Genomic DNA, 10,813 nt, shown 5'->3' on the forward strand with positions numbered 1-10,813 from the left:
AACACTGCGAGATCAAATCAACAAAGGATAATATCTCTGGGGAAATATATACTAAATACTGGAACAAAATATCAAGTTTGTGTTAATATTTTAATTAAAATATAGAAAACAATTAATTTCCTGAATGGGAATAAAGGGGAGCAATGGATCACTTTTCTGAATGTTTTTGATGAGACATTCCGGTCTTTCCATGGAATTGCTTTCGACATGTGATGTGCTTTCTACCCTCTGTTATCTGCAAGTGAGTGAGCAAGTGTCCTTTATCCAACTCTTTTCATGTCAACAGTGCACGTGGGTGTATGACACTAGTAGAGGGGTTTGTGTGTGTGAGGGTTCATGCATGTGCTCACTGACCATGCGCATGTGTGTGTATTTTGAGCCATACAAGTTACACAGTTGTCCTTTTTGTGGTGTGGGTGGACAGTGATATTGTCCTCCTGGTGTCACATGCTTTGGAATATGCTGGCTGCCTTTGTTGTCCCTCTGCCTGTTCTGCTCTTCTGGCATTTTCATACAATGGTGCACTTGAACACGGTGATGTTATTAAGCCTTTCAAACTACTACAGTATGAATTCCAGCTCTCAGGAAAGACTAGCATCCCAATGTAGGTTACGTGGAACAAGACAAAACATCAAGGAATAGCAGCAAGGATCGAGACACAAGAACACAGGTGAGTAATGAGCCCACTTGAATTATTGTGTGTTTAGGAGAGCATTTGTAGAGCTATGCATGATGATGTCACACTGATGCTACTGTTACTACTAAGTTGTGTTGTTTAACATGCCTTTTCTGTTTATCTTATCTGACTTGTTAGCCATGGCAGCAATTACATATGCCTTATTCAAAGTGAACTAATTCTGAGGAGTATTTAATAAAATAATTATAATTGTAAATGTATTAATAATACAGTTACAAGAAGTTACAAGCGTTTACTGGCAATTCATAGTTCTAAAGTACCTGGTATTCTCCCCTTTGTGTCCAGATGTTTATTTTTCCACCCATTTGTTTTTTTGCTAGTTTTTATAGTGAATAACCAATTTTCTCCAAATCGGTCTAACATTCTCATAGTCACTAACAACAAAGTGGGGTAGGCGTATTTTAAAATAATCCAAGCGTTGCAGTGACCTGCAGTCCTGATAGACGGTACTATGAACAATGGGGCGAGAGTGCAACAAGTTCAACAATTTTATGACCGATGATCCTCCACTAGGAAATGTCCCAGCAAGCAGACGCCTCCCAATGCGGGGGGGTTGTGGTGGAGTTTCAGTCTAACGACATCAGGGATGCAAGAGCAAATAGAACCAGGAATATACCAGGTGAACTCTACTTCAATCAAACTAGAATTCCTGTTGTGTTTGTGTGCTCATTCAAATTTTCATGCCATTTTTCAAAAGGTTCAGCTCTTATCTACCTCAAGGGTCCCAAGTTTCTCATCTACGTCAGTGGAGCATTGTCAATGTGGGTAAGAATCATTTCCTGAAAAAACACATTCCTGGAGAAATAGACAAAACATTGAAACTTAAATACGTGCAAGGTAGCCCACTTACTGTATGTCATGTGACTGCATACATACAGCACCTCGCAAAACAATAATGATGCACCTCCATGTTGTGTCAAACAGGGGGACCGCATGTGGCACTTTGCAATTTCTGTGTTCCTGATCGAGCTGTATGGCCGTAACCTGCTGTTGACTGCAGTGTTTGGGTTGGTGGTGGCTGGGTCAGTGCTCCTTTTAGGGGCTTTGATTGGCGACTGGGTTGATCGCAATCCCAGGAACAAAGGTATGCAGCGATTTCCCATCCGTTTTAATATTTTAGCGCGGCATATACCATCGAACTGCCAGTGATATCGATTTTCAGAACTCAATCTTGAATGCAGAATTCAGCTAGTGCGCCCAGCTGGATGTGAAAGGGTAAATCAGTCCCTGATTTGAGTCTTGAGTTCTTCAATAGCTATGCTTTAAAAAGCTTCTGTTGTGAGAGTCTAAAACTGTTTTTTTTTCTCCCCAATTTAGTTGCACATGCATCTCTTTTCATTCAGAACATCTCAGTGACCGTGTGTAGCATCGTGCTCATGTTGGTGTTCTCATATAAGCAAAGGATTGAACAGATCTGGGATGGATGGCTTACTGTGAGTAGACACCGCATGTTTGACTCACATTTCGTCTCTTGACACCATGTTGATCTGCAAACAGAATACTCACCGTGATTATGAAACAGAGGAGTTATTGCTGCTGTTGTTGTTCCCTCTGTCCTGTGTCCCTGTTGTACCTGTTGTCTCTGCTACTGAGCGTGTGGCTACTCTGTGCTGTCAAAGTAACATGTTGCATCGCAAAACTTACACAAGGTGGTTTGTTATACGGTGGTGATCGTCCTGGCAGATGTGGCAAACCTTGCAAGCACAGCACTGACCATTGCCATTCAGAGGGACTGGATTGTGGTTATCACAGGCTACAACCGAGGTCACCTTGCTGGTGAGGGGGATCATTTGTCTGTTCATGCGCATGTTTCTTTGCATTGCATGCTTTTTACAACATTGTTTGTGCACAATACACATTTGCATCACAGAGAATATCAGGGGTTGGTCTGTTTCTGCTTTTTCTGAGAGTCCCGTAGTGGAAGCACATTAATCTCTGTGTCTTTGATCCTTCAAAAGGGATGAATGCAACCATGAGGCGGATAGATCAGGTGACTAACATCCTGGCCCCACTAGCAGTGGGACAGGTCATGACCCTGGCCTCCAATGTAGTTGGCTGTGGCTTCATCCTGGGCTGGAACCTGGTGTCTCTCATTGTGGAGTTCTTCTTCTTGTCCCGGGTGTACCGCATCGTCCCTGCTCTTTCAGTCAAACCGCCACTGATGGAGGTGGATCAGGTTTATCTGCAGAGTCTGGTGACGACAATGTCGCAAGGTATGGACTGTGTGATCTACTGAAAGTGTGCAAGAAGATCATAAAGAGCGCAGTGGGGTCCTCCACCTGCTTGTGTATATGAGAAATACAAAGTTTGGCATTGGGTTAAAATAATGAACAATGCTTTTTTGTAGTTGCACTATTGCCTCGGCCTCTATCGCCACTTGTCTCAATGCTTTTAGTTTCTGAAAGGTCTGATGCATGGGCTAAAAGTTCTAAAAGTTAACTAAATTCATTGAAAATTTTGAAAACAATTGTGGATTGTCCAGTAGATGTCATTAGAGGTATTGATGTAGTGAGATTCGTGGAGAATGATTTTCAAAGAAATGTAAAAGAATACATTCCATTATGAATAAGAAAATGTATATTCAGATGATTTTATAAAGTCTGTATAACCATATCAGGCCGATACTGACTCAAATAGAAGGATCAGAGTTAGGAAGGTTTGTAAACTCAATACTACACAGTGAGGAACTTATTAATTAAACACTGGTATCATATCTGTGTTGGTTTCGGGCCAAAACCCGAGCTGAGGTAACAGGACTATAAAAAGTCAGATATTTGCATTACTAGTCTGTTTTTGAAGGACAAAACGCTTCTTTTTTTCTTGTCAGGGGAAGATAATGTTGCAGAACCTCAACCTCTAACCGAAGGTAACTGCAACACAAGCCTGCACATAAAAGAAATCACCAACCTGCCGCTGTGTTTCCGGAGGTTCCGCTGGTTGATGAGCACCTGCAAGGACGGCTGGAGGGCCTACTACCGCCAGCCTGTCTTCCTGGCAGGAATGGGTCTGGCGTTCCTCTACACCACCGTCCTGGGTTTTGACTGCATCACCACCGGCTACGCGTATACTCAGGGCATTAGCGGCTCCCTCCTCAGTCTGCTGATGGGTGTCTCAGCTCTCACGGGGCTGATGGGCACTGTGATGTTCACCAGACTCAGGAAGTCCTATGGCCTGGTTAACACGGGCATCATCTCAAGCTGCCTCCACCTGGGCTGCTTGCTGCTGTGCGTGTGCTCGGTGTTTGCCCCCGGCAGCCCGATGGATCTTAGCTTGCTGATGCCCTACATCACCTCCAACTCCTCTACTGAGCTCGGAGGGATGGCGAGCCAAAGGCAAAAACACACTTATCCTCTGAGGGGCAGCAGCAATCAGCCACTGCTGCCAGACCGCTCCTCCATCCACTGGACCAACAACACTGTGCTCTTCGACAACGTGCCCTCCGACACGGCGCCAGAATCGTACATCTCCATTATCCTCCTGTTCCTGGGTGTCATCACAGCACGAATTGGTGAGTAAAAGGACATCCAGGGCTGACTGGTTGCACACAAATACTTAAAATTTGTCTTTATATTATAGTACAGTAAAATACACAGGAATACTGTCAACTGAGGAGCTTCACCTATACATCGGCATACAAATACTATTATTTCATCATGATGATATTTTTAATGATGTTGGGTGATAAATAAAAAGAAATGACAGCACAAAAATGACAAAGACATGATTAAGGTCAATTAGATAGTGTTGCCATTCCATAGTCCATCCACCAGAGAGCGCTGTCAAAAAAACTGTAAAATGTCCGACTCAGTAAGTTGCTGACAATTACATATATAATAAATAAACTTTTTTTTGAGTAGGTATTCAATCTTTGCATTGATTTGAGAGTTGCTATGTGCAGCTTAACTGTAGGCCCACCAGCCTTATACCCATAAATTACATTTTTGTGATTTTTTTTTAGTACTGGCTAATGTAATGGCCAGGGCAACTTTTATAACCCAATGACATCTGTATTTTAGGTCTCTGGTCCTTCGACCTGACAGTGACCCAGCTCCTGCAGGAGAACATCTGTGAGTCAGAGAGGGGTGTAGTAAACGGTGTGCAGAGCTCCATGAATTACCTGATGGATCTGCTTCACTTCATCATGGTGATCTCTGCTCCACAACCACACCACTTTGGCATCCTGGTTATCATTTCTGTATTATTCATCACCACTGGGCACACTATGTACTTCCTGTATGCACACAAAGTAAAGAGAAAACGCCGTCACTGCACATAAGGAGCAGTCTCATCTAATCTACTCCCGACATAGCCATTCATTTCATCACAACATAGCAAGTGCCTGTCCCACCTCTGTTGCCCTCTTCCTGCAGCGCCATGTGCCGTAGCAGCATACAAGAACTCAGGTGAAATACAGCGGGAGACACGCTCTCCCTTAGTGTACATAAGTCGAGGTGGCCTCAATAAACGCAGCTCTGGTACCTCAAGGCGAGGCGTCCTGATCTAGTGTGCAACAGGACACACGGGTAGCAGCGGAGGCACCGGCCTACGCAAACCCTGAAGGATTACTGCATCACTAGCCTGGTAACGCACAGTACTTAGCTTTTTGGATGGGAGGGTGGATGGATGGAGAGCTTTTTCTAACCTTCACTCAGTAAAGAACTGGTGTTGTGAAGAAAACCCAACAGCGATACAGGAAAATGCAAACAAGACGAGACAGTAGTGGCATCAATGTTACTGATCCGTCCACTTGGAAATATTCCAGGGTGTCCAAAAACAAACATAAAGGGAACTCGATGTCAGATTGTTTGACTTAGAAAATAGATAAATCTGAAAGGCAGTTCCCCCTGTAAGTGGACAGAAGTGAAGAGAAATGTATTTCCTTTCCCTGGTTTGTTTCTCTGTGGATGAATCAAGCTGACAATTTGCAGGTAAACCTGGTTTATGCATTATAACAACAAACATGATCAACTCACGCCATGTCCTTTTATTACAATCTATTTTATTCTAACGGCTTGTGTACTTTGATAAATAAAAAAGTAGTTTCCAAACTTTCTTTCCTTCCCATATAAAGAGTGATATTATTAGTTTTATAGACATCCAAGAGGAAACCAATCTTAATTTTGTGACATGTTAGAAATCAGTGATAAGTCAATGGCAAATGTTGATCAATGCTATTGGCTGTGTTGTATTACACATTGCTTCATTCTTTTTTTAGTTTAGTTTTATGAACTAAACCCTACCTTACCTCAACTAAGAACATGAACATTGTTGGGAATATCTCTTGGGAATTACTCTCAGCTACTGTATGTCTTCATATCTCCTTCTTGTACAGTTGGAAACAACATCAAAGTAAAACCTTCTGTCATGCAACCAGCAACACATCTCCATATATTTGTATAATTTCGCTGTTCATTTTCTGTATTGTATTGTATTTTTCAGACTGATTATTATGATAATAAATATGACTGAAGATGATCTTTGATCTCAAGTATTCTGATCAATTAGTATACAAATCAACATAGGTTATGTGTAACGTAAAATTGCAATAAATTGGACATCCAAATATGGCTCAGTACTGTGTCCCCCCCGATGCAGTCTACGTATTTGATGAAGGCAAACATTCACAGAGGGTAAAGAGAATTTGTTCCTTTATTCATCCTATGCAAATGTAAGGGCTTTTTGTGGCCAGTAGAGGTCAATGTCACATTAAATGACCATGACACTACGTGCATTATTACCCTAAAATTAGTACAAACCACATCAACAGTGTGCTTACTCCCTATCTCAAATTGCAGATTATTAATTCATAGTTGGCACCACCCCAGAGTGATTACAATAATGATAACCTGTATCCACAGGATGACTGATGGACAAGGATTTAATAAAAACAGCATTCAGAATGGACGGCCATGGAAACCTGCTCTTTGCTCCAGATATTCTCATCTGAAATGTCAGACATTATAATGACGTAGGCTCTATCTTTATTAATTAATATGAGAATGTACAAGGAGGCAAGAAATTATTGTTAACCTTAAAATTGACACCATTTAAAGAATTTACATTGCATTACATTACGTGCAATCTAGCTGACGCTTTTATCCAAAGCGACTTACAATAAGTGCATTTCAAACATAAGGATACGAACCCAAAAGAATAAGAAACAAGTTATAAATGCCCTATCCAGCTGCAACTCTCACGCTTAGGTTACAGTCACAGACGGTGTGTCATGTGACGACAGCTACCTTGGTAATGAAGCGAGGAGTTGAGTGGGCTAGCGAAGGCAACTAGCCAGGAAAAACTGTTGTTGTGGTGAGAGGCTGTTTTTCTGGCATCACTAAGCCTGATGAATATCAATCCTGAAAGTGGAACCAGTTCCACAGTCAATTCTTTTTTTGTTTTGCGCAACAATGTAAATGTAGTTACATGCTGTGCAGCTATCCCCATACTGACCCAATAGAATGCAATAGAACAGAATAGAAATGACTAGTCTGTCTAAATAGCATTGGTACAGTAGGTTAACTACCAAACAAAATCTACTAAACCAAATGACTTCGATGAGGTGCACTACTGTAGATGAGGTGTAGTCAGGGCCGGCGCTAGCCATTTGGGTGCCCTAAGCACAAATGCTTGGTGGTGCCCCCCCCAACCAACGAACCAACCAACCACCACCACCACCACCACCACCAAAGGAATAACAACCATTCAGAATGTCTTAGTTAGGTTCTCTTTATTCCCCAAATAACTTCTAAACATAAATAATTTACATAAACAAACATGAAAAGAAATAAATTATATAAAAGATTAAATTATAAATTATAAATACCAAACACCACCACAATTACTAAAAACACAGATTTGGAACTGAACATTGTAAACGCAGAAAGTATTCAAGTATATAACCGTGTAAGTAATAATGTGCACATTTCTTCAGTAAATAATATACATAAGTACAAATAATAATAATAAAGTGCAAACTGCACAGTAGAATTTACTTTACCATCTCTATAAAAGAGACCATTCTGCTATCCGATAGAACAATATTACAAACATTTTCACTACCATCAGTTGTCAAAGGCCCTACAGAGGCACACGCCTGCATTTCCTAGCTGCAAAATCAGCTATCAGGTCATGACAGTTTCTGAGCCACGTCCCCATTGATGCTGATGACAGCCAGACCACTTAAACGTTCCTGCCCCATTGATGAGCGCAGGTACGTTTTGATTAGTTTGAGCTTTGAAAAGCTTCGCTCAGCAGAGGTAACTGTGACAGGGAGAGTCAGTGCAATACAAAGAGCAATCCATAGATTGGGATATGCCTCTTGAAGCCGATTGTTATGCAAAAACGTAAATGATAACATAAAAAACAAATGATAACAGAAACGGTAACGGTAACAGAAACTTCGGGCGGCCCGCGGACGAGTACCGAATACGACCCACCGGCGGTCCGTGCGGACATTATGAGCGCGAGTACATGTGGGCAGCCGGCCGCCCGGTGACCGCTAGCAACGGTCCTCACGAGACAAAATTTGGGGACCCCTGATTTAAAACATTGTCTTAGCTGAGAGCGACGTGCGAGCGTCATCCCGCTGTCTCTTTTTTCTTTTTTCCGCCCCCGACTCTTGATGCCTTTTCGAAGCCATTTCGAAGCTGTCTGTCACATTTGAGATTTGAGGCGTAATCGAACAAACCACTGGGAGGTGGGGGGAGGGGAGCGCACAGGAGGTTCCCCTTTTTCTCCACTAATTTGGTCTAGGCCTATTTCTTTTGTATTGCTTTTGCATATTAACATGCTTTAGACATATTTTATTTGTTATTTATACTAGTAGCCTACTGTGATGATTTTTCACGTCCCAGATTTTTTGGTGCCCCCCCAGGCACTTGGTGCCCTACGCGCAGCGCGTGATGTGCGTGTGGGGAGCGCCGGCACTGGGTGTAGTTTTGAGCGTCAGTGTCAAGGAGTTTCGGTTTACGTTATTTCTACCAGTTACACTGTTACTGGCTGACAGCTACAGGCTAATGACTAACAACATTAGAGTCACATGGCTAATGGTGTCCTGAAAAGAAAAAAACGGTGTTTAACAACAAGTACCAATATTTTTGAATGGATGTACTTGTTATTCAAGTAATTTGCGGGTTTAAAACCTTAAAACCAGGCTAGAAGATTATATTATATCATATTTTTAGCAAATTGCTGCACTTGTTTAGTCAAATTTGGAACCAGAAGTAACCAATAGCTTTTACACAGAGGTGGAGATGCCAGTATGCTGTATGGCTCCTTAAGTTCCTTAACGCTTTTCGTATTGTCCCCACCATGGTCTCCTAAAACCAGCCTGCATGTCTGACAACAACATTCCCGGCCTCAACATCTCCCCTGTGTGTAATTTCGATGTGCGCAAGACAAGTACACAACGGTAATAATGCAGAAAACATGATGTTATTGTTTCTCCTATGAAGCAGCGTCTGTCATTTTTATGAGAATGTGCAGCTGAATTTCCGTACTTGACTAGATTTTTAATATGGAAAGGGTGTACTGCAACAAGCTCAGTAGAGTTTCATCACGTTTTACTGCACTTACAGTGCCCCAGGGCTACTGGTACAGTGTACGGCCCATGGTTGTCATGGTAGTCCCTGGATAAAGACAACGGTTTTTAGAGCTAACAAGTCTGACTTTAGGCATTCTCACTTTGCAATTCACTGACGATTGAGAAACTGGGTCAGTGGTAGCACATTAAAGCTGGAGTTGTGCTCCTGGCTTTGACTCAGAAGGAGCAGGAAGGAAGACGAGGTTGCTTTTAGACATTCAGGGCCAACGATTTCCGTAGTTTAATATAGAACAGTAAAGAGGAGCCTACTTCTAAACAACAGTAACATATAGTAGTACAGTGGCCATGCTTCCAATCAAAACTTGTTCTGATGAAGAATGTGGCAAAATCTGTTTCTTCTCTACAAACAAAAAATACTGATTTGTAAAACCAATAAGCTGAGGACCATTTAATTACACCTACTGTTTTATTCAAAGATCTTTGAGAAGCAACTCGTGTGGAAGCTTTATCTGCGCATTCTGATTATTGAGACTCCAGCTAGAATTAATGAGGTTCAATAAAGGTTTGAGGGATGTTTAACTGAAACTATGTAAAATGGGCTTGTATCAGTTTAAAATGGGCAGTAGTAGACATCTTCCCAATCATTTACTTTGAAATAACAAAAAGGCATTGAAAAATAATGGGTCTCAGTATCACATGAATGAGAAACACCACCAAGAGGGGACCTTTTCTCATTCTGCAGTTTGCTGTATCAGCAGTTTGGGACAGCGGCACAATTGAATGGCGTTGCAAGGACCCAGTCAAGCATCACATTGCTGACAGAGGGGAAAAAGATAAAGATAGATAAAGTGTTCCAATAGATAAAGTGTTCATGGGAAGGATTAATGTCCTTGCTTTACCTTGGTCAGTAAATGCAGGACACTGCTGCTTCTGTGACTACGTTAAGCAGCTGACAGGCTTCATTTCATTAGAAAGGCTCTGACAAGTCTGTGATCTTTAATAAAAACGGACACTTTGTGTTTGTGTAAAAGACAAAATACACCAGCTGATGGACAGCTCAACAAAGCTGTGCCCTACATCATTGTTAGAGCTAAAAAAAACAACACAGGGAACCTTTAAGGTTTTGTTGCTCTGGTTTACTGCTAAAATGAACAATGTGCATCAGTATCATGGTCAGAGACTGTGTGAATTATTTGGTTTGTTGATAAACTAAAGGAAACAACAAAATATTAATCAATTCATTGTTTTTCCAAGCATACACTGTAATGAATTGCTGTAAATTTGCAGTGCATTTAAAACAGTGTATGTTACAGTTTTTAATAATAACTGTAACATACAGTTACATGTTCATCTTTGGCATGTAAACAGTTAATGCCGTCATTCTACCACAACATCAGACTAGTGTAATTAACAGCATAACGTATTTTTCGTAAAGTAGTGGACCAATGCTTCTCTAGTTCAGTCACAATCCATCTACATTGTACCGTATATTGTAGGTTAATGGGTCTGTAATAAAGTTACTGCTGTCACTGGTATTGTTTTGTGTTCATGATTATTAAACTGTTAACATCTCA

General features: G+C 41.4%; 1 protein-coding gene across 1 annotated transcript; it reads left to right on the top strand.

Moving 5' to 3' along the window:
* The first annotated feature begins 1,213 nt into the window (after window positions 1–1,213).
* si:ch211-254p10.2 (solute carrier family 40 member 1) lies at window positions 1,214–6,067 on the top strand. The gene is made up of 9 exons (XM_062565613.1): window positions 1,214–1,316; window positions 1,395–1,462; window positions 1,622–1,781; window positions 2,015–2,130; window positions 2,347–2,473; window positions 2,656–2,886; window positions 2,957–2,962; window positions 3,525–4,205; window positions 4,714–6,067. Exons 1-9 carry the CDS (start codon window positions 1,214–1,216, stop codon window positions 4,971–4,973), a joined length of 1,752 nt encoding a protein of 583 aa, XP_062421597.1. The 3' UTR covers window positions 4,974–6,067.
* The last annotated feature ends 4,746 nt before the right edge of the window (window positions 6,068–10,813 follow it).

Source organism: Pungitius pungitius, chromosome 11 (genome assembly GCF_949316345.1).
Source record: "Pungitius pungitius chromosome 11, fPunPun2.1, whole genome shotgun sequence".
Classification (NCBI taxonomy): domain Eukaryota; kingdom Metazoa; phylum Chordata; class Actinopteri; order Perciformes; family Gasterosteidae; genus Pungitius; species Pungitius pungitius.

Coding starts and splice junctions, on each gene's coding strand:
- si:ch211-254p10.2 (XM_062565613.1), top strand. CDS start 1,214: ATGTCCCAGCAAGCAGACGCCTCCCAATGCGGGGGGGTTGTGGTGGAG. Junction 1,317..1,394: donor TAGAACCAGGAATATACCAG/GTGAACTCTACT, acceptor ATTTTTCAAAAG/GTTCAGCTCTTATCTACCTC. Junction 4,206..4,713: donor TGTCATCACAGCACGAATTG/GTGAGTAAAAGG, acceptor TCTGTATTTTAG/GTCTCTGGTCCTTCGACCTG.